The following is a 23,405-nucleotide window of genomic DNA, read 5'->3' as shown; positions in this document are numbered from 1 at the left end:
AAACTCTGGTGACATCTGGCAAACTGTGAATCAAATGTGCATCTAAATTCTCCGAGCATCTCAGTTTGACTCGGAGCAGCACATCTGAAGGGTTAATTCAGAGAATAATCCTGCCGCTGGGACGAATCCAGAAGAATAGCTCCCCACCTACCACCACCACCACCCACATGTGCAGAAACACAACGAGGCTTCAGGCTAAGCTGCTCCTGTTTCCGCTGATTTCTGCTCAGATGATGTTTAAATCTGCTGCTGCTTCCTCTCTACTGTACTCCAATTACTATTTGACTGACTTTCAGCGTCTGATGATGTGAGCAAGCGCTTTGGTGACAGTAGGAAGGAAAAACTCCCTTTCAACAGGAAGGAGCCTCCGGCTCAGGGTTAGGGAGGAGCGGCCATCTCTTGTGAGTGGTTGTGGGGAGGAAGGAAGCATCTTCTTCTTCAGGCTCTCGTCTTTAAGAGTGCATCTCTCCAAAAAATTAGAATACTGTAAAAAGTTGTGTAGTTAATACTTTAATTAAAACACATTTCATTTCATTAAAGCAGCTATACTTTAATTAAAACAGGTAAACTCACAGTAAAACATTTTAAGCCTTTTATTTTGTTTAAATTTTGATGATTATCGCGTATGGCTGACATCTAGTATCTTGAATTATGAGATTTCCTACGATCATTGAAAAAAGGATCTCCATTATGAAATGTCAAACTTCTGATCAGTTGTGTATGCACACAGAGCATTTGGGGCTCCTTTACCACAAATCACTGCACCCGTGTGGTGATACATGGAGGTGTTCAGCTCGGCTGTAGTTTTGGGTCAGATGTTTCGCCTTCTTGAAAATACTCCACAAATTCTTTGAGGGGCTCAAGTCAGGCAGGTGAGTTGACTGCCCGCTCAAACACAGGTAGCTGTTTTGGTGCTTTACGCCCAAAAAGGAAATTAGCATCTTTGTTGACTTTGGACTTGATAGAACACACTGGACCGACCACCACCGGCACGATCAAGCAGACCAACCCATCAGACTGTGGAAATATTAAAGACTTCAGTCTGTGCCTCTCTATTCTAGCTCCAGATCTTGATCTCCAAATTAAGTGCAAACTTTACTTCAATGAAAAGAGGACAGTCCAGATCTTTTTCTCCTCAGGCCAGGCCAAGACACTCCTGATGTGGTCTAAGGCTCAGGAGTATCTGGAATGTGACAGGTGTGCTTCCTGTCCTAAAGACGTCTGTGTGGCGGCTCTTTATGGAACGACTTCACCCTTTGTGAAGTTCTACCGTTCTTGAATAAACTTGTCTTGACATCACTGTTTCCTGCAACACTTTTCCCAACTTTCCATCAATATGCTTCCATTCGGCACTCTGTGAACAGCCAGCCTTTTCAGCAGTGACCTTCAGTGGCTTAACCTCATTATGGAGGGCACTGATGGTCATCATCTTTCACGTTAGCAGCTTCCTCATGACTGTGCTAGAAATATTACAGTATACCTTTTTAGTTGTGATGAACAAAAAGGAAAAAAATGTAACACTATATAATAAGGCCCACAAGTAAGGCTGTGAATGCCCCGTAATTAAACTGAATTTCAATTTAATCATGTTTACCTACAAATACTTAAAGGTAGGCACGAGTAACAAGTCAGGTAACGATGGAGCCTTTTTTCACCCCTTTCACAATCACGGTTTAAACAAAACTTTCTAAAGGTGAATCTCCTTTCCTGGTTTCCTGAGGTTAGGCAAGAATAAACCATTCCAGCAGTAAAAATGACGCAGTTATACTGTAAAAGTATTTACAGTATAATTTGTGTCTTCTTTCCCAGGGCGGGTTTAGGCACTACTTCAAAAGCAATTCAATATTTCTTCGTCCTGGTAAAACAGATGAAACAAAGTACTTTAAATAGTCATGTTGACTTTTTGTTGATTGTTTGTGTCTGTCACATTTTGTTTGTTCTTGTTCCAGATTTTGAACACCAAAAACCAATATCCATGCCGGACTTCCTCCTTTGAAGGAGGTATAATTCTCTGTATTATTACAGCTCTGCTGTTGGAGCCAGGCTTCCTTTCAATCAGCCTCTCTATGTTCTGCAAACACTTAACTGCAGACTATTTTGCATAATTTGAGTCTTTTCTGAGATACAAATTAAAAAATGATTCAAAAAGCCCCAAACTATGTTTAATGCTTGATCCAGCACTTGGATTGGTGTAGCCTGGTATGTAAGAAAACTGGGAAAACTGATGGTGACCGAGACCTTCGGCTCAGATTAGATTAACAGTTCCTACTCCTGTTATACGATCCTATTTTATTTAATAGAAAACTCCAAAGTTTACACTCTTTTTCTTTTCAAGGCCATCCAACACCCTTCGAAGGACCAACATAAGCTGCCAGACCATGTTTGACATCAGGGACATAAAAGCTACACTGCTCAGATATGAATAAGTTACAGTAGATTACAAATCAGCTGATTCTGAAAGGGTCAGGTGGAGAAATCACTGATTTCTGTTCGAAGAGCAGGAAATGTTCTAAAAATCTTTATTGTTTCTGAGAATATTCACAAACATCTGGTTTGATTTTCAAACAGCTCGAGTTTCCTTCACTGACCAATTTGTGAATGCTGTGAACAACAGAAGAAGAAACAGAAACCACAGAAGAAGAACTTTGAATAACCTAACAGACGTTTATAAAAATGAAAACAACATTTCAACGCTACAGGGAGAAAATAATTTACAATAGAGCTGGTTTAAACACCGCCCCTCTCTGCTGCAGAGGCTCCGCCCACAAACAGCACCATAAACTGTGACCTTTAAAACGACCTCAGACAGAGAGAGGGCGAGAGACATTCAGAGAGAGAGAGAGAGAGGGGGAGAGAGAGAGAGCTACCTACATATAACTCAAATAAATTCAAATTTTAATCCCATTTGGAGAAATGCTGTTGACTCTGTCCAACATTGTCTCCATGACAACAGCAGAAAGAAACAACAAAGGAAGAAGAGTTCTGATTGGTCAAAAAAAATGTACAAATATCCTACAAGTCTTTTGTTTTGTTTGTTTCCAGAGTCCCGCCTCCTCCTGGTTCTGGCAACCAAGCAACAGTAACCAATCACAGTCTTCAGGAGAAAGTCGACTCCTCCTATTGGTCGGTTCTGAACTTCTTTGGTCCAGCAGATTTACTAGGGACAAAACAAAGAGGTTCAGTGAGATTTAAAGAATGATTCTACTCGTTTCAGCTTTGCATGACTCACAGCTCAGAATAATCCTTTATCTTAAAAAACAAAAAAAACCTTAATTTAAAAAAAGCTTAATTTAATTATTGTAATTTCTTCCCTTCTAGTCACTACAGTATAATTTCCTGCTGGGAAACTTCAACATATCCAGGCTCTTTCTGTTATCCGCTCCGTCAGGTCAGGCGGCCTGCAGTCATGGTGACTACAGCCCTGTGGAGGGGCAGCATGTACTGCAGTCGAAGCGTTGAGGCTGATATTTAAAGTCTAAAATCACGATGAAAATAACTGAAGGGAGTCGGCTTCGCTCTTTTTTTTGCATAAAAATGACAGACAACTAAAATATTTTAGAACAGGAAACCGTCTGAGAAACACAAACGGAGTCTACTTGTGTAAAGTCAGTAAAATGGACTGGTACACTTTCACATGATCAAATGAATGTTGGGTTGTTCCCTTTTGTTTTTGAAATATAGAACAATAAAGTTGTGTCAAAGATGTCCTTACAGGTCTGCAGCGGGTCCTGATCCTGGTCTCTTCACCGCTGCTTTGGGGTCTTTACTGGTTTCTACAGAAGACAGAAAAACAAACATGAGCTCCATTTTTCTCTGAAAAACATCAGCACACCTGATCCTGGTCCTGGTGGTTCTCACCTTGCAGCCACCGGACCTGCGTGGCGGGACCGTAGCCCTTCTGGTTGCGAGCTGCAATGCGGAAGATGATGGCGGGTTTGGTTGTGTAATCGATGTGTGCGTTGGCGAGGCTGGAGGACTGGACCAGGCAGGACGGGTTGGGGCCACAGTAGACCCTCATGAAGGCCAGCTGGGTGGCACCAGAACCTGAACTGGAGGAGGAGGAGGAGGAAGCCTGGCTGGAGTGGATGGCCAGATAGACGGAGTACTCCGTGATCTTCCCCGACGTGACGGCGGGAGGCTCCCAAGTCAGCTGGGCCCCGTCCAGGTTCTGCAGGAGCAGAGGTCACATGAAAACATGAGGTTCGGCGCCCCCTACTGGTAACACTGCAGGATAATTGGCGGCCATAAAGCCTGCATCTCACCTTGCTGATCTTGATGGCACAGGGTGCTCCGGGGAAACCAGGCAGGCACGTTTTAAATGCCGACACCTCTGAGAACGCGCCACGGCCGCAGATGTTGATGCCTGCCACACGGAACTTGTAGGCTGTCCCCGGTTGTAGCTCCACCTTTCTCATTCGACTGTAGTCTGGGACCACGCCCGAGTCGTCCTGCAGGATTGGCGTCATCAAAGACATGATCAACAGGAACATCCCTGTAAACTGAATAAAACTTTATTTAAAGGCGGCGTTCTTACGTCAGGTGTGTTGTCGTCGTAGGGGACGTAGTAATGCGAGACCACCATGTTGGTGACTTTAACGATGCCGACGTCGAACCACCGATCCTCCTTCACCGACGTCTTCACCTGCAGGGGGCACACAGTTAGCCTTTTGTTAGCATGACGTTACGGTTTTGTTAGCATGTCATTAGCCTGTTTTTCAGTCGCTCACCGGCGCAGTCGGTGCGATGCCGTTGGGGGCCTCTGGCAGTGCGGCAGGTGCTTCATTCTTCACCTGCCCTGATGTCAGAGTGGGGGCGGGACCAAACGTGCTGGCCAATCGCGCAACAGCGCTCGTTACCGCCGATGATGCCAGCTCGTGTCCGTTACTCGTGTCGGCTGCCGGGTCGTTGAGGCTGTCTGCGGGAGCAAGGCCCTCTGGGAAACACAAGACATAAAATCTTATAAGGCTCATAAACTAAGCAGCAGCAAAGTCATCAGCTGATCAGGTCTGATCAGTTATTGATCAGCTATCAGTCCTGTGAGCAGATTAAAAGTGATCAAGTTTAAAAAGAGCCAAACTCAGTTCTCTTAGAAATGAAGAAAATATTTTTGGTGTGCCTGTCCTTCGATTGTCTCCTAACTAACGCTCTATGACGCTGAATGAGAATCTATCCATGGACAGGTGAGTTTGAAAGCTTCACAGGTGACTTATTTGTTCCTCACACAGAGTTGGGATCCATTTACTTTACTGCAAGTGAAAACTGATCTGTTTATTTCCTCGTCAGTTTTATTTTTTTCTGTTTTCATGCCTAAATTCATAGACGTAAGGGCCGTAGAGATTCGTTTGTAGCTAAAACAAACAGCCTAGCAACAATGACAACATTTAAATATACAATAATGACACTAAGTTTAGACTTCTGACAGCAGGTGTACCTGTAGGGATGCTGCTGTGCTGTGGCTCCGGTTCTGGCTCAGGCTCAGGTTCTGGTTGGTGGATGCTCTGCAGTTGCTGCTGCTGTTGGACGAGCGCTGCCAGCTCCTGCTGAGTCAGAACGATGGGAATAGACTGCTCCGAGCCCCCAGCGTCACCTGCACAAGACAGAATAACATCTGTCATGAAGGCAACTATGTCACACTTGATCCACACATTTTGCTTTTAAACCTTTACTTTTGTTGCACACTCAGATGTGATGAGTGAGTGGTGGACCTGACTGTGAACCCGCACACCCATCAGCTAATGACTTGTGGTCGGCAGGTCATTAGCTGATGAGATTATCCTGGATAATCCCCCCTCTGTGATTCTTACAAAAACTGTAGCATACAAAATGAACTTCATGTTTTAATCAGTATGACCTGAAACTAGCAAGGGGAGTGAGCCGTTGAACTCTTAATGTTTCCCGAGGAGGCGCTTGATCAAATAAAGGGGAGAATTGGGAAACACTGCAGTTGGCTTATCAAATCCCTGACCCCAAAGAGCAAACAGCTGGAACTGGAAACATACAAGGACACAGATATAGCTCCAGCTGTTTGAAATCTTTGGCTGGTTTTTAGTGCTCTTATGGGATGAGCAGAGTAATCAGAACCAAGACATTAATGAAGCTGTGACGTTGTGAAACTGCAGTGGTAGTGAAAGTATCACTTTTGGTGAAAAAACTACAAGTTTGAAATAAGTGAAGTAACAGCTTTTCATATTCATGGAGTTTTTACGTCCACTTACGGCCAGACGAGTCTTTAAAATAATGACATCTTCTCACCGATATGTCCCGCTGCCTGCAGTACTGCCTGTATCGTCGCCTGCTGGGCCGCTTCCTCCGTTGCCGTGGTAACAGCCAGCTGATCCGGCATCAGCGCCCCTGTCACCATCAGGGTTGTCGTCGTCCCAGAGACGTCCTCGCCTCCGTCCCCTTCAGACGACATCAACTCCTGAGGAAGACCACCGTCTGAGGACGCCATCTGAGGGTGGGGACAAGCCAATCAGCTGCCTGTAGGTGAGTGTTTGTGCAAGTGTGTGTGTGGACGTCTTACCTGTGCTGCCGTATCACCGCCCTCAACATGAACGTGTAACACTGCCGCTGCTGATGACATCACATCCTCTGCTTGGCTGTCTGTCTGCATAGGCTCATCCCCCTCATCTGCTGCTGTGTCCATAGCAACAGCCTCTGAGGACTCCTCCCGTGGCTGTCCGACCAACGACGAGATCTCCTGCAGAGGCACAGACATGTTGGTGTAATGTGTCATAATAGTGATGCCACGGGTGTGTGTCCTCGTGTCTGCCTCTTACAGGTATGGATGGTCCTGGTGTGGGCGTGGCCTGTGTAACAGTAGTAATAGCTCTGCTCTGATTGGCTGCTGTGGAGGGGGTCTCAGATGTGGAAGGTTCTGTGGATTCCCCCTGTTGGCTGTCTCCACCCTGCTGAGCTGAAGACCACAGGACAGGAAATGAGGTCAGTTCCTGCTGAGAATTTCAGCTCTCGTTTTTCTTTGTCTTCAAAAAGTCAGGTGTGAGCAGGTTACCTGTAGCAGTAGTGGCGGTGTTGGTGGTTCCAGTCTCGTGGGTCTCACATGGTGGATTCGAACACACCTGAAACCAGAAACGTGTACCGTTACTCTTGTTTGTAAGTCTTTAACCTGCCACAACTCACCTTCTGATCAGCTGACTCACCTGTTGGAGCCCTCCAGCTCCAGCAGTGGTGGCAGTGTTGGTGGTCCCGGTCTCGTGGGTCTCACATGGTGGTTTCGAACACACCTGCAGACACAAACAGCTGGTGTTTAACTACAGACATCACCACACCTTCAACCAATGACTGTCCACCAGTAACCTGCATGTGTCAGGAGTCAAGCGCTCTCTAACCTGTTGGAGCCCACCAACTCCAGCAGTGGTGGCGGTGTTGGTGGTCTCACACGGTGGATTTGAGCAGGTGTTCAGAATGACAGCAGGTGGAGCTGACTGCTGAGCTGCAGGCTGGTTTGAACTCATCTGAGGAGGAGAAGCGGGAACATGATGGTCATACAGAATCAGCAAAAACCCTGCAAGCCCTTACAGGACTGAGTTTTTCCTGCACTGTTAGCTAAACCGTTTTACAGACTTGACTATGCGCTCCTATAACAACCACATGCACAGTGAGCTGGTCCTCAATTGTAACGGAATGACTGAGGAGAGTCGACTCAAGTTGAGTTGGTACTACGGAGAGAAAAAAAGAGGCATTAGACTCCATGAACGCACCTGCAGCTCCTGTCTCATGCTCGCTGAGGCCACCGTGGCAGTGTTAGTTGTTCCTGTCTCGTGCATCTCACAGGGCGGGTTTGAGCACACCTGGTTGCTACCGCTGATGTTGGCGCTGGCGACGGTAGCGGTGTTGGTCGTTCCCGTCTCGTGCGTCTCACAGGGAGGGTTTGAGCACACCTGGTTGCTACCGCTGATGTTGGCGCTGGCGACGGTAGCGGTGTTGGTCGTCCCTGTCTCGTGCGTCTCACAGGGCGGGTTGGAGCAGACCATTGTCACTGCAGCATCATTAATAACAGCATAAACAACTTTGAAACAACGATCATGTAGTTCAACGTGCATTACAGTTTATTTCGTGCAGCAGCTAAATAGAATACTTGTGGTACTGGTTTCTGTACCTGCAGCAACTGCACTTTCCCCAGTCTCGCCCTGTGCAGTAGTTGTTGTACTCGTAATCGTAGTACTTCCAGGTTCCTCTGAAGTAGGAGAAGCCATGATAGAGACTGGCAGATCCTGGACGACCGGCTGAGCCTCTGCACCGCTTGGTGTTGTGATGAGAGTCACCTACAGAGAGAAGTTACAGTATTACTACAGAATAATGGAGAAAGAAAACTGTAAATACTACTGCTAGATAGTTTTTTTCATGTCCTGTCCAGTGTAACTGCAGTACTACAGTAAAGTATTCCAGTATTTCTCCAGTATTTGATGAATTACCTGCTTAGGTCCAGTGGCAGCTGTGGCTGTCGTGACCTGGCCAGCCAGTGTGGCAACAGTTGCCAGGGTGGTGATTGGCGTTGCCAAGGAGGCGTTAACCTGAGCACTGGCGGTTCCTGCCACGGTAGTGGAGATGTTTCCTGTAACCGTCCCCAGATTGGAGACACCTGCAGAGGTAAAATCACAGGTGCTGTGTTTGGACTGGTCACATGTCCACTGACACTGAACAGACTTCGCGGGGGTGCAGTGCAGCAGCCGCTGGAACATTTTGGACAGCACTATGATCGCTGCTGCAAAATCGTGAGCCAGCTGGTCGTCATCATCTCTGACCTCAAATTTGATTCAGATTTTTAACCCTGCTACTTTTGGATAATGTAGGATGGATGCTGTTGCTGTAGTTTGCATGCAAATGTTTCACTGGTGAGACATTTTATACATGTAACATATTTTTAGTGTAGAAGAGAAGTTTTAATCATGCAGCCCTGGTGCCAGAACCGACCCACTAAAGGGTCTAGTGTAGCCCACTGGACAGCTTTAAGTGTGAAAAGTCAAGCTCTTTAGAGGCCTATGTCCCATAATCTTCTTCATACCAAAAACAGAACGTCTCATGCAGTGAAAGGAGGCGTTTGTCTGGATATTAAAGCACAGACACATATAGTAGCAGAGGCAACAAAGACACGTCAATAATGCCAGACAAAAACACAAAGTGTGAAAATTCAAAATGTTTCAGGCTGATAAGGAGGACTACGTCATACAGCTGTTTCAACATCACACCCTGTGTATACTGCTTGTGAGTGTTATTAGAAAAAAGGTGCCATTAGAGTCTGGAGGAACTCAATGTTGCTCTAATGGGAGTTGATATGAGTGTGATTGGTAGACATGTCACTGCAGCACTGACAAAACAAACGTGACAAATCACACATTGTCAGGCATTAGTTTGTAGCCTCGTAGCGACAGCATCCCCATGCTGTGAGGGTCAGTGCAGGTGGGTTACCTGTGGTTCCCTTGACAACCAGCGTGGTTACTGTGCCGGGCTTGGTGCCAACACCTCCTGGCGAGACCAGTCTGACTCCGCTCATCGGGACGGTCCTGAGGATTGTGCCCGGCGTACCTGGAGCTCCTTTCAACACCAGCTGAACACACACACACACACACACACACACACACACACACACACACACACACACACACACACACACACACACACACACTAGTTACTGTGGGAGAAGTCTCCAGTTCTCCTATAGTCCAGAACACAGCATCATCTTCCTGTATTTACTCTTGTTGTCCCGCCCCAGACACACCTGACCAATGAGCAGACTGAATATTCTCATGTGGTTTGTAGTGATGTAAACAAAACAAACCAGCAACAAGTTTACAAACTCAGACCAAAGTAAACAAACTACAGGTGTGAAAACAGTCTTAGAACAAAAAAATAAATAAATCAATAGACACAGCTTTGTTAATCAGGGTTTCCATCAAAAACAAACAAACACAAAAACTCACTGCCTGTACAGTATTTGAACTGGGGCTATTACAGTTTTAAAAAATTAATAAAGTTTAAACCTGAGAGTGGAGAAAAGAAAAAGTAGTTAACTGAAAAAACAAAAAGTACTAGATTTTTGGAAAAAAACAAAACTTTATGACCTAGAACTAGAAAACTAAAAGGAAAAGAAAATATATTTAGTCTTAATATTTAACAGTTTTGTTAAAACCTGTCAGCACAACCAGCCTGATGAGGCTTGAGCTACAAATGCACTGAATTTAATAGTTTTAGCCATTTTAAATATCAATATCACAAATTAAAATTTAATGTGTAATCAATTAAAAAACATTAAATGAGAAAAAACAAAACTATAATAACTGTGATGACAGGCGGATCATGGTGACTGTGAGCCAATAACATGAACAACTGAAGAGAAAAGCTTTGCGGCCTCCTTGCTGCACTTTGTACACGCCACTTTAACCTGATGATAAAAGAGCATAAAGATGACAGCGATGTGGCAACAGAGGGTTCATGTAAAGGAGCCTCAAGTGTCTCATTGGGTATAATTTTTTTAATTGAATACTTGTGGGTTGGTGTCTAATGTAACTGATGTGGTGTCAAATGTGGCGGATGTGGCATCTAATGTGGCTGATACATGGAGTACATCAGATTACCGTCTATTAAACAAACACACGACCAACACAGACTTCCGAGGATTGTTTTCTGACAGTTTCTCGCAGATTTCTAAGCTTAAAGTTTTTTTCCTGATATTCTATAACCAACAAGTCTCATCAGTCTGATTCGTTCAGCCTGCTGTATTAGTGTTAGAAATAAAGTTGAATTTTACTGTCTGCATGTTCACGCATTACAGTGTGTGTGTGTGTGTGTGTGTGTGTGTGTGTGTGTGTGTGTGTGTGTGTGTGTGTGTGTGCGCGCGCATTACCTGTGTGACCCCCTGCTGGCCACCTGCAGACACTTTTGGCACGGTGGTGAGGATTTTTCCAGCGGTCCCTGGAGTCACCATCTTGGTAGTCAGGATGGTGATCGGACTGTTTCCACCTGGAAGGGAGGAGCTTCACTCAGTCATCCACCACATTAAACATTAAACTGGACTCACAGTGGTCCGACTTTCTTTCAGGAATGTTCCTGGGGGAGTGAAATGACCCCAATGTGGCAGTCGTAATAAGAGCCGGTCGAGTTCTCTTAATGCAGCAAAAGGTTTCTCTGCTTTTTTATCTCCTTTACCAATGAAACAACTGTTCTAACCAGGCAGAACCTACAACACTGAAACACTGAAGTTAGGCTATTGGATGTGTTACTGGCTCTTTAAATCATGTAAGGCTTTGAAGTGTGTGTGCTGGTGTTGTACCTGCGCCTCCCTGCAAAGCTGACACTGGGATGGTCTTAATGATGGTGGTTCCGGGTTTGGAGGCTGCCGGCGCGACGCCCAGGATGGTGGGTTTCCCTGCTGAGGATCCAGCCTGTGCCGTGCTGAGGATGGTGGTCTGCTTACCATCGGCAGACGATACCAACTTCAGGATGGTTCCTGCAGGGAGACCGCCCTTAGCCTGACAGGAAGCCGGAAGAATCGGGGTTACTGAGTTTTTTAAATTTTTTAAATTCTAGTCAGAGAAGAAACTTACATTTAACGTTGTATAACACCATGCAGATAAATTAATGACGTAAAAAAAAAAAAAAAAAAGAGTTCCCAAACTTTAAGCAGTTTTTAAATGGATTTGACTGGTGATTCTAAACATTGTTTATTAATCGTCCCAGTGAGAACTGAAACTGAAGTCAGGGGTGTCTCAGTATTCGTTTACAGAGGGGGTTCAAACTCATCAGGACTCTGGGACCAGTACCTGGAGGATCTGAGTTACTGCGTTGCTCCCAGCCTGGACCGTAACGGCACCACTCTGAACTGGTTTGGTCTGGACCAATGATACCACTTTGCCCAGGCTGCTGAGGTTACTGAGCTGATACAGAGGGAGGGATGATGTCATAAACAGCACTCTGACCCACATGCTGATATCAGATAAATTATCATCTAAACCAGCGCTGCAGCTGACATCACTCACCAGTGTCCCGCCTCCTCCCATGCTCAGTGGACTGTTAACCAGAGTGATGGTCTTTGTGACTCCACCCACCACCGTCGTGACCACCTGAGCCTGCTGAGAGACGGTCACCGTGCCCGACTTATGGACCGTGATGATTGGCCTGCTGGGGGTCCCAGGGTTGGAGACAGAGGCCCCACCCACCTGGGCTGCAGCCGTCTTCAACATTCCCGTGGCCACGTTACTCACCTGAGAAAAAGAGCAAGATGTTACATGTCACCTGCCGCGTGTTCTGATGTAATCCTGCGTCTTGGAGGCGTCAAGTCGAGTTTTATCTTTACCACTTTGACAGGCAGACTGCTCGTTCCTGGACTGACAGCGACAGTCTTCACTAGGGTTGCTCCTGCGGGGACATTCAGCACCGTTGCTGTAGATGGAGGGATCTTCTGAGTCGCTGCAGCTGCCGCCGCCAATGCTGCCATGCCACTCATCTGAGGATTGCTGCCGATTGGCTGAGGGGAGACAGGATTAAGCCATGATAACAGGAACATTTGAAAAATATGAATGATAATCCATATCAAAGTTTATGACAGTATACAAAGTGTTTGTTACAGGAACAAATCCCGTTTTACCAGATTATCCACGCTTACATGGACGACATGAAACAGTGCAGAGCGAAGTGTGACACCTGTACTGAGGAGGGTGGGAGGTGAGGTGAAAGCTCATAAGAAAGTTCTGTTTACCGTTTGACCGGGCTGAGCAGGTACCACCATACGAACACCTGCAGGAAGTGTCGTCACACCAACTGGCGACTTGGGCATGGCCTGTCTCACTGTGACGATGGAGGCTCCGCCTGTTGTACCTGGAGCTGATGGCACTTTCAAGATTGCTGCAGAAACAAAAAGATAGGTGAGGGACATTCATGTGTACCTGCTCGACCACCACTACATCTACCTGTGCAAGTGTGGAGACCCACCTGGTGCTTTAGCAGCTGCAGCCAACGGGGTTCCAGCTACAGATGCAGTGGGAGTAGGGACGAGCGTGATGCCGGACAGGGGGACAGTTTGGTTGGCTGGTACTGCTGTGACGGGGGCAGAGCTTTTGGGGGAGCTGGCTCCAGGTGTGGCAATAGTGGGGGAAGGGGTTGTGGCAGGTGAGGAGGCCGCAGGTGTGGCAGGAATGTCGTACTTCTGCAGCTGTAGCAAGTAGGTGTCTGCGGTCTGTGACGGCCCCCAGCTCACCTCCAGAGACGTAGTGTTTGCCCGCACCAGCTGCACCCGAGAGGGGGCACAGGGACGCTCTGAGAACAGGTCAGACAAATTATACCAGGTCAGACTGTCAGCTCAGGTAAAACAGCACTAGTACACCTCTGCTAGTGCACTCACCGGTCTCCAGGTACCAGAGGTCTTTGCAGCACACCTGGTTGTTCCAGGCCTTCCTGTATCCATCTCTGCCGCTCCAGATATAAAGTCTGGAGTTGATGGCGACGCTACAGTGACCTGCGCGAGCTCTGGGGATGTTCTCCTCTGAAGTGTCCATCAGCACCGTTTCCCAGCACATTGTGTCTGGAGGCAGACAAGTGAACTCACAGTTTTGTCGTTTGTGTGATGAATTCCTCTTTAGTTTCAGTTATTTATGCACATGTAGAACATCTGTTATGTCAGCAATATAATTTACATGACCCGGCATGAACATGAGCACTCAGCACCACACATGTGAAGAGCCACTGTGAGTGTTGCTGTGTATCTGAGTGTGTATTTGTACCTAGGTTGAGGCAGGCCAGTGTGTTGGTGCACTTCCACTCCTTCTCATGAGTCGCCACTTTAACATCATCCATCACCAGAGGAACCCAACCTCCAAAAACATACATCCTGAAAGAAAACAGTCGGGATTTCAGCGTGCAGTAGTAGAATACAGCTCAGACGTCTGGGATCACTTAAGAGTCCTTGTTTAGATATCTGACCCCCATCCACTTTCAGCCACTTATGCAGGTCCAGATTGTAAGGGCAGCAGTTTAAGCAGAAACACAGTGTCTCCAAGCCATCTGACATAATCTCTCCTGTGTGCCTTCAGTTCTCCCACAAGTTCCAAGTTCATCAAGTAGACTGATTTCACTTTTCTTCAGTTATAGCAGTGCTCAAGATGATAGATTACTCCGTCACCAAAGTAACCAAAATACATCTAAAACGCACACATTAACCTGCCGTAGTTCCTCTCCGTCACACAGCCTAACTCTGGCATCTATCTGCTCCTCGTCTAAAGTTCAGTCACAACAGCAGCTGAATAACCAGCGTACTCCAAACATCCTTCTCCACAGAAAGGTTTTCCAGTTCCTCTTATTGAAACCTGAAGTGCTCAAAGATCATATATTCAATATCTCTAGAAACTTCTGGGTATTCCCCGGTGTTCCCACCCAGTTCCAGGTTTCCCCAGATAACCTCCAGATAGAAGCACCAGGACCACCTCAGCTGGCTTCTTTCAAATTTGGGCTGTTAACAAAAATCAGCCAACAACTGTGTGACTGCCAACAAAAAGAGCCATTCAGGGACAGAAAAGTTATTATAATAAAGGCTCTTAGGCCTTTACGACAGGCGTGTGGTGAGTGACCTCTGCTTTTGCAATTAATACAATAGTAAAAGTCACACTGTCGATATGCAAGTTCAGTACAGTGGCAACCTGATGGCTAGATAGCAGAGCTGTCCCTTCAACCGCTGCTGTTTAAAGTCCTCAAGAGAGAAAAAAAAAAAGCTCTGGGATGCTGACACTTTATTTGAAATACAATCAAATCAAATCAAAAATAAACAAGGAGATCTCAAAGTGAATCCAGTCTTTTGAATGGATGCGTGCGTGCGTGTGTGTGGGGGGCTGCGCGTACTTGTTGTTGATGGTGGTGGCGGAGTGCAGACTGCGAGGTAGGGGGGCCGTCCCACCGAGGCCTGGTTTGCTCCACACCAGAGAGTCTGTGTTATGAAGAAGACAGGAGCCAATGAGAAGTCAGTACAGCTTTTTTTGGACTCGAGTGTCCCATTTTTTGATTGTTTTTTTTTTTTTTGCTCTGTTTACTTCAGACCAGATGTTTTGTAAATTTAACAGCTGTTGAACCAGGACCCTCATCTCCACAGAACTACACAAACACTCAGCAATGACACCACCTCACCTATGTCGAGGACCCACAGGTCCCCCAGCCGGCAGCCACTCATGCCTCCGTAGATGATTAACCTGCTGGCCCCGTGGTTTGTCGTCACCACCGCCGTGTGACTCTCTCTGGGTGGTGGTGGTGGGCCGGACGTTGCTGGAATCTCCCAGCCGACCACGCTGGAGCCCGGCCGCAGCTCCAGACAGTACAGGTCATTCAGGTATCTGAGGGCAGAGGTCAAAGAACAGGCTCAAGGTCTGTATCTGGACCAATAGTTTTTTTGCTCTGGCTCCCGACGTTTCCTACCTGGGGATGTTGTTTTTGGGATCTTCGCTATCGTTGGCAAGTCCACCAAAAAGGTAGCACCGGCTTCCAATCAGAGAGAAGCTGTGTCCAAGACGGGGGCAGGGGGGTGGGCCATTCTTTGGCGCTTTGGCCTTCAGACGTTTCCACTCCCAGCGACTCGCCTGAAGGTATAAGGTGTTACATAGTGAAACTTTCATGAGCTTTATAAAGCTTCATAAAGACTTACAGGCTCTGCAGACACTTTGCATTACTGTTTTTTACTACATTTACAGTTGGGATGAATGAATAAAAAGAAAGAAAGAAAGAAAGAAAGAAAGACAGAAAGAAGCGTAGCCATGCTAATCAGCTCTGTACCTACAGGCTAACACACTGCTGTCTACACCATTAATCGTCATCTGTGATAGTTAGCGTCTGACCATCCAGAGACCCCGCTCCCTGCAGTAGCATCACTGACCTGCAGCTCATATAGGTCGTTGCTGTATTTGCCGTACTCCACCATCCCTCCGAACACCAGCAGCCTCGTCCCATCACACACGAAGCCATAGGCGGCACAGCCGGGGGGGATGTCACCACGGACTGCAGGGATGAACCACTGATTGGTGGCTGAAAGTCAGATCGGTCAGATGTTATTCAGGATGTTCCTGATTTTCAGTGTTTCATGATAGCAATGTAACTTCTCGACCCAGTTGGGACCATTAAAAGAGTCACTGTGAAATCTGGGAGACTGAACTGAACCTCTTAACACATGCTCTGACACCACACACACTACGAGTAGGGATGCAGGAATCTAATATTTGGTTGGAACATCGGATCAACCCCCCACTCAGAAAACGGGACCTGCTTAATTTCTCCATATTTCATTTGTTGCAGGACAGCAGTTAGTGGGTGTGGAGGAAGCTGACAGCAAAGTGTCAGCAGTTTGGAGGTTTTTCATGCTTGCTACACAACACCTTTTCTTTTTATGTTTGCAAAATGTCTTTTGGTTAACAGCAAACTGTGGTTAAAGGGCGCTGACAAAACTGAAAAGCTCGAATGGGAAGATGATCCAGCCGCTCGAGTCTTATGTTCAGTCAGAGAGATTTGATACGTGGAACATACAGTTACACACTCTACATGGTAGACCCTAACAAGGTCATTGGTTTGGTCTAACACTTGCTGGAAAGTTTTATTAAATTATGTTATTCACAGAGTTTAATGATAACTGTGACAAATTTTCATGACAAATATACAAATATTTCAAGAGATTTAAACAGGGACAATGAGAGAAATCCCCATTACAAACTTTAGAAATGATATTATTAGAACTTGTGTTTTCCTGAAAAAAGCTCATTTAGATTTGGAACATTTGCAGCCTGCAAGTTCACATCAATGAGATGTGAACTTGGCATGAAAACACAGACTACATACAAAAACGTTTAAATCTACATCAACTGAAAGAAACACATTCAACAAGTATGAACAGCAGCCCCAGAGAATGTTATTAAGGAAATAAAACAGTACAAATACGCTTGACACCAATTGGCTCAAAATACATTTGTGCTTTGAACCTAAAGCTTTAGGAAATCATCAACAACACAATCTTCACACACAGCAATTAAGTTTTCTTAGATAACGTCTTGATGCATTCTCAATCATCCAGGAAAGTAAATCTCCAAAAAGTTGATTCTGTTCATCTGGATGTAGCGTTTTGTGGGAGAAACGTTTCATCACTCAACCAAGTGACTTCTTCTGTGTCAGCTGACTGCAGGTTTCCCCAATCATTATAAACAGTACATTGGCATAATGACTGAAACCAGCCCACTGAGGGAACAATGGGCTGGGAGGTCAGTTCCTTAATCTTAATCATGCAAATTCTCATGACCATTGATCAATAGCCATGAGTACCATACAAAACGCTAAGTCCCGATGAACAGAATCAACTTTTTGGAGATTTTCTTAGATAACTGTTTTTTTTTTAAATAGTAACTTTGCTTTCTGCTTATTTTATTAAAAATGCCCGATGTAAACGGAATAACTTAGTCAAGTCGTAAATATGTAAAATTTTGTGATATATGCAGATTTTTATCCGCAGTCGATTGCAGGTCAGAACCACGATAGAGAACGATAAAATAAAGACAACCATATTAAACAAATAACGACCCCACAAACCACTTGGACGCAAATACAAAAACACTAAAAACTAATTTTGAAACGTAAGTGTCTTTAAACTGGCTTGTTTTTAAAGTGTTTTTCTTTATTTTCTGCAGCAACGTGGGGGTGTGTCCATGTGACGTCAGCAATGTTTTCAGTAAAAACGCGCCATTTCTCTCTGTGCTTCTGCCAGAGCCGCCCGGTTAGCCGCTAGCTGTCTGCTAACCTTGTTAGCATGCGGAGCGGGGCTAGTAGGTTTTATTTGGTAGTCTGAGGTTAGCCTAGCGTAGCCTAGCCTAGCAGGCTAAGGGTTATTATTTATTTAGCATTTCAGCCTCATTAGTCACAAGCAGAACACATCTCCGCTCTCTTAGCTCTTTAGCACAGTTAGCTTCGAGATAGCATATAAATTAATTTAGCATGCAGCCACACAGACCATATTCATAATTATTTGGACACATGGAGCATATGAATCGTACCTGTGTTGTAGACATGCAACTCATCCACGATCCCCTCGTTCCCCCCGCCGAACACCACCATCAGCTCCTTAATGGCTACGGCCCTGTGTCCGTGCCGGGGCCGTGGGACTGGACCAGTCGATCCTACGACGCGCTTCCAGCGGGGCTGTAGCACCGCTGGCCTCCTCGGTTTGGCTTCCATTGGGCTGTTCTCTTGGTGCGCTCCTCTCGGTCCTCAATGACAGACAAAGATCAAAATTCAGTCGCGAGTTTAAAACGGTATGCGGCTGGCATTAGCCCGCTAACTAGCGCCAGAAGCTAACTAGCCGGCTAATGTCCCTGACGTTGTTGTATGGCTAACTAGCTTCTGCTACCAGGATTAAAGAGCCGCTCTGTGAGCTGCGGTCTAACCCGGATCCGTCCCCTTTTATTGGACCTACTATATAAAAAAGCCTTCCTTTCTAGATCCAGCCGCAGACTCGGGCTCAGACAGAGACCACTGGGGTGCTATCCAGCCCAGTAGGCGCTGCTTGGAGACGGGAGGAAGCCGCCAATAGCAGCTCAGGCTAACACAAATGAGCATACGGCTGCAGCGTGCAGCGCTGTGAGCCCCGGAGGCAGCAGGCTGCTATCAGACACGCAGAGCGGCCGGGGCGGGAGCCGCCATCTTGCTGCTAGCAGAAGCCGCTGAAAATGGCAGTGAAGCTAGGTGGCTAACAGCTAGCAGCTAACAGACAACTTCCTGTCCTCAGTAGTAACCTCTGTATACAAAACAGTGACTTATTAGCTCCGTGAGCAGCTTTCAGTCTACTGTATTAAACTTTATAACTTAATTTAATCTGTACATTTACAATAGTGGGAATAAATATTAATTAAAAAATAATTACTTCATTTCTAAAAGTCTGCTGAAAAATTCAAAATCACTTTACAATCTGAATACAGAATCAAAAACTTTGATCAGTTCAGCCATCATCTGCTCATATAGACCCCAAATGACAGAAAACCGCTGGCAGATTCAAATAACCTGGAACTAACTAATCTTATTACTGCATTTTTTAAATTTATTGTGTACTTATTACAAGAATGTATTTGATTACCTTCTTAGATAATAATTTTTTACACTGGAGTCCGGAGGCATATAAAAGATTAATATAAAAGATGAATTAAAAAAAGCTAACCTTCATGTGTGAGTTTTGAAAGAAATGTGTAAAACTTGCTTGAATGACTGTTTTAAGTCATTATTTGTGCCTGAATGACTTGCAGCATTTAAACTCAGCAGTTCCAGTCAGGATGCAGAAGATCCTGGAGCTCTGGCCTGCTCTGATTGGCTGCCTCCCTGTCGGGTGACTGATGATGCTCTGGACACTGGAAAACTGACAGTTGTGGACTTGACTGAGCTGGTTGTTGAATGTTTGTTTAAACAGCATTGCTGCTGACAGGTAGCATAAATATGTTTCACCTCCAAACTGGGATTTTCCCCCTTGACTGTGTCACCCGAAAAAACTGGAGGGATTCGTAAAAGGCCCAGAGCTAAAAGTGACACCATCGCCGTGCTGCTTCATCCACCCAACAGAAAAACACAAATTTCAACCTTGCAGAGAGGAAAAGCTGCAAATTTGGGATTCTTACACTTTTCAGTGCACATTATATTTAATTAAAATTTATAATTACATTAACTAAACGTTTGGCCCGAATTTAGTCAAAACACCCTAACCTTCCATCTTAGACACCTACTGGAGTGGTTTTCAAATGCTGTTTTTATGGGTGAAAGAGTTAAATATGCCACACAACGTGAATGTTTTCAACAGGACGTGACCCAAATTCTCAAGGCCTGGTGCCGCGCCTGCCTCTGCCTGATGGCCCTGAGAGTTTGCCGTCATCTACCATTAACAACAACCAGTCAAAGCGGAGGGTCCCTCCAAGCAGACCCAATATAGCATCGACGTTTTTAGATACTCAAACAGAACAACCCACCGGCGCTTCTGTGATAAACACACCAAAAAACTAACAGACTAACTGCAAAATAAACACAGAAAATTGTATTAAGGAACGGTTTACATGAAGTTGTTTTTAAAAATAACTTTGTGAACACTTGGATAGCTTCACCCTGACCTCGCCCATTATATAACACGCTATATTTAATCAGCCATTTTGCAGCGCTATTGACATTCTCTACAGTAAATGTCACAACAGAGCTCAACAGCTACTTTTTTATAAGGTCTCTGTTTCCAGAATTGAATTTCCTATTTCAGGAAATCCTTTTACAAAGAGTTTTAATCCTTGAACCGAGACAACCAGCTGAGAGGTGACCTTTGACCATAAAAAGATTTCATTAGTATTAAAAAAAAAAAAAAAAAAAGGAAAATGGAAAAAAAGACAAAGGTTCAAAACTGTGTACATAATTACATAATTATATAAGGAATCACTCATCACATAATTAACTGCAAATCCAAGACTCCACAGCAAATGGCCGTAAACCCCTTAAATGCGATGCTTTCATTGTTGTAGGGCTTCTATGGTTAATATGTTGTACAATAACAGTTTGAATGGATTTTTGTAGTTTGTGTTGCATTATGTTTAAGTATCGCCTCCTTATTGAGCTTTGCACCTGATGCAATCAGCACTCTTCTGGTTTCTAAAGTTTCACACTCTCAAAGCAACCTGATGATCATAGGTTTAAACATTTCCATGGCAACAGCGGCCTCCACCACAGATGTAGGATTATAGGTTGAAAAGTTCTACCCATTCCACCCAGGACATCTAGTCTATGTCCTGTAACTTTACGAATAAAATTCATTCTTGCTGACACAAGACTGTGGATTCTACAGCAGCACTATCATGGTTTTACAACACCATACGGAAGATCCTACATCTATCAGCTTAGACCATCACTGACCGGAAACTTCCAGTGTCCTAAAAATCAGGATAATCCGAGCAGCAGCACGTTTTGCTCAAGCTGAAATATTTTTCACTTGTACAGGCACATTCTCATCAGCTGCATCAAATTCACCCCATTGCCTAAGCTTTGCTAAGTATTTCATATGAAACCACCCCTGAACTGTTTGTACCACATCACTGTGTAATTAACTGTTAATTTTCTATTAGGAAAATTATGGCTCTTCATCTCACCCTATTGCTAGCACGGTCCTCCTTCACTACATTCATTAATCTTCTCTGTGGTCTTCCTCGTTTCCTCCTCTCTGGCAGTTCTATCTTCATCCTGCATCCTTTGTCCAATATATCCTCTATCCCTCGAATGCACATCTCAGCCTTGCCTTCCCTTTCAATCTCGGTTATCCTTCTGTCACGAGTTCCCAATGACGCTTGTCTGCACTTACTCCATCCACCCTTCTTCTTCACCTCTCTTGTGCACTGTCTGTTACTTTGGATGGCTGAACCCAGGTATTTAAACTCATCTACCTTCAAATCAAGCTGCAGTTTCACTGTTACACCTTTCTCCCTCTCATTCACACACATGTATTATGTCCTGCATCTATTACATTTAACTTCATAGAGAATTTTTTACATTACTATAGTGTAAAATTTACAGCTGAGCTTCTTTACACAGATTTGTATTTTAGATATTTATTTTTTGGACACATATACTTTAACAACATCAGTATCGTTGTTTTCACCGTGTCCTGCTAATGCTCTGCTGTTTGTTTCAGAAACATGGAAGTGCTTGCTGTGACCAAGTGGACAATCCAAACACAGCCAGCTGAACTCCCATTGAAACCTTACACGGGCTGTTTCACGTCGGAACAATTAAAAGCTCCGGTACACCTGCTGTTCTCCGCTTCCGGTTAGCTCGGCAGGTAACCGACGCACCTGGCTGCACTTTTATTTGCTGCTCAGTAACATTCATGACAACATAAGTGGAATCCAGCGCCACAGCTATTTGCTAGCTAATGCTAAAACCCACCGCTAGGATAAAGCTGTTAGCATGCACTCACAAAGCTAACCGGCTAACTTGTATAATGTTTTATTTATTTCGTATCTTCTTTATCACAACTGTAAATTAAACCTGGAGAAAAATCAAAACGTTTAGGAGCTGTTCTATGAGACATTTTAGATCCCCTGGGTGAAACAAGTATTTGTCCACCTAACCAAAACAAAACCATTTTCTCTCTACGGGAAGCCGGCGGGCTATCTGCCCATTCTGATCCGGAAACTGAGCGTAAAAGCAGACGTTAGCAATTCTGCAGGGCTGCTAATGCTAGTCTACTTTATTAATGTGCTGTTAGCAGACCGTTCTCGTGCTAACCAAAGATTATCATCGTTGTATCAGATAGCGTCCAACATTAGCTGAAATGACCACAAAGAGCTGCAGGTAGCCGTACGGATAGCTTAGCCAGCACAGAAGCTTCATTAATGATTAGCATCTGCTAAGTTAATAGTGGTTAACTGATGGAGCTTTCACCAAACTTCCTGTTAAAAATGATTCTTTAGCCCGCGGGCTTGAGTAGCTCTGGAACGGTTAATGTAGCTCAATAACGAGCTTGCATTAAATAAGTAGCTGGTTATGCTAACGGCTGTTAGCACTGACGTCCCTTCCCTCAACAAACATGGCGGCAGTACCGTTAACCGCTCAAACAGGCTGAAAAGTCGCGAGTAGCATTCGACCCGGTCCTGCCCGGTCCGGTCTGGAGTACTTACTCACTTTGCGGATTCTGTCGTGTACAGTCAGACTGAACTCACAGCAATCTTTCAGTAGCTTCAAACGCTCATCTTCATCTTCGACATGCCGTTCAAAGAGACGCCATTTCCTCCCCAACTTCACGGCGCAATAGCGCACCCCTCAGGACATACACAAACACACAGCTACAGTCTTTCAGTAGAAATGGAAACTAAATGTCATTAAAGCAATCTAAAATAAATGAACGAAACAACTGGGTTTTAAAAACTTGTTTAATTAAATTAATTAAATCAGCCAAACTATTTTTATAAATTGTCTCAAGTGAAGAACTAGTAAAACCAGTTAATTAACAATAATTATCTTCAGTGTTATATAGTTGCTTCAGTGAGTTTTATACTGTAAGATAAATGTTAGGGCAAGAACCCCAACAATCAGATAATCCCCTGCGAGCAAGGCTAAGTAATAGTGGGGAAGAAGAACTCAGTTAGGCCCCTCCAGGATCAGGCTAAGGGCACATCTGCTACAAGCAACTGATGAATGAAGACAGAAAAAAGGAACACTGAGAAATCAAATTTAAGCTAGTTTTTGAAGTTAGTAAAAAAGGTCCAATGTTAAAATGCCCAATTTTACAAGAAATAGAAGACATAAACATGTTTAGAGGCTGCTCCAAATCAAAAATGTTGTCATCTGATTATATTTTCTCTGTGCTTCAGTTTTGGTGACTGAAAATTTAATATTGTATTTCACAGGTAGCATTGTCTCAGTGT

The 23,405-nt window shown here is 44.8% G+C and overlaps 1 protein-coding gene across 5 annotated transcripts; it reads right to left on the bottom strand.

Annotated features, from left to right (window-relative positions):
* Positions 1–2,374: 2,374 nt before the first annotated feature.
* Positions 2,375–22,829, bottom strand: hcfc1b (host cell factor C1b). Of its 5 annotated transcripts, none has more exons than XM_086277124.1 (32): positions 22,701–22,829; positions 18,024–18,236; positions 15,869–16,017; positions 15,415–15,575; positions 15,130–15,332; positions 14,848–14,932; positions 13,737–13,843; positions 13,358–13,537; positions 12,949–13,272; positions 12,716–12,861; positions 12,314–12,484; positions 11,997–12,221; positions 11,781–11,894; positions 11,291–11,489; positions 10,865–10,980; positions 9,430–9,568; positions 8,436–8,602; positions 8,120–8,285; positions 7,722–7,999; positions 7,350–7,475; positions 7,161–7,244; positions 7,013–7,079; positions 6,780–6,916; positions 6,524–6,700; positions 6,253–6,451; positions 5,432–5,587; positions 4,728–4,933; positions 4,535–4,642; positions 4,263–4,448; positions 3,859–4,168; positions 3,713–3,773; positions 2,375–3,157 (listed from the first exon to the last, which is right to left on the bottom strand). In XM_086277124.1, the coding sequence occupies exons 2-32, from the start codon at positions 18,202–18,204 to the stop codon at positions 3,118–3,120; spliced, it is 4,968 nt and encodes a 1,655-aa protein (XP_086133250.1). In that variant the 5' UTR covers positions 18,205–18,236; positions 22,701–22,829; the 3' UTR covers positions 2,375–3,117. The 5 variants fall into 5 exon arrangements, with proteins under 5 accessions (XP_086133250.1, XP_086133251.1, XP_086133247.1 ...); XM_086277125.1 differs by having other exon boundaries at positions 22,659–22,797; XM_086277121.1 differs by having other exon boundaries at positions 22,663–22,786.
* Positions 22,830–23,405: the final 576 nt, after the last annotated feature.

The sequence above is a fragment of the Aulonocara sp. 'chitande type north' Nkhata Bay genome, linkage group LG20 (genome assembly GCF_057382095.1).
Source record: "Aulonocara sp. 'chitande type north' Nkhata Bay isolate Kocher_YH1m ecotype deep benthic linkage group LG20, A_spYH_male_GT1.1, whole genome shotgun sequence".
Classification (NCBI taxonomy): domain Eukaryota; kingdom Metazoa; phylum Chordata; class Actinopteri; order Cichliformes; family Cichlidae; genus Aulonocara; species Aulonocara sp. 'chitande type north' Nkhata Bay.
Note: the sequence above shows the minus strand (reverse complement) of the source record. Positions and strands in the feature narration are given on the sequence as shown.

Coding starts and splice junctions, on each gene's coding strand:
- hcfc1b (XM_086277124.1), bottom strand. CDS start 18,204: ATGGAAGCCAAACCGAGGAGGCCAGCGGTGCTACAGCCCCGCTGGAAG. Junction 13,844..14,847: donor GCCACCACCATCAACAACAA/GTACGCGCAGCC, acceptor GTTTTCTTTCAG/GATGTATGTTTTTGGAGGTT. Junction 4,934..5,431: donor GCACAGCAGCATCCCTACAG/GTACACCTGCTG, acceptor TGTGTTTCCCAG/AGGGCCTTGCTCCCGCAGAC.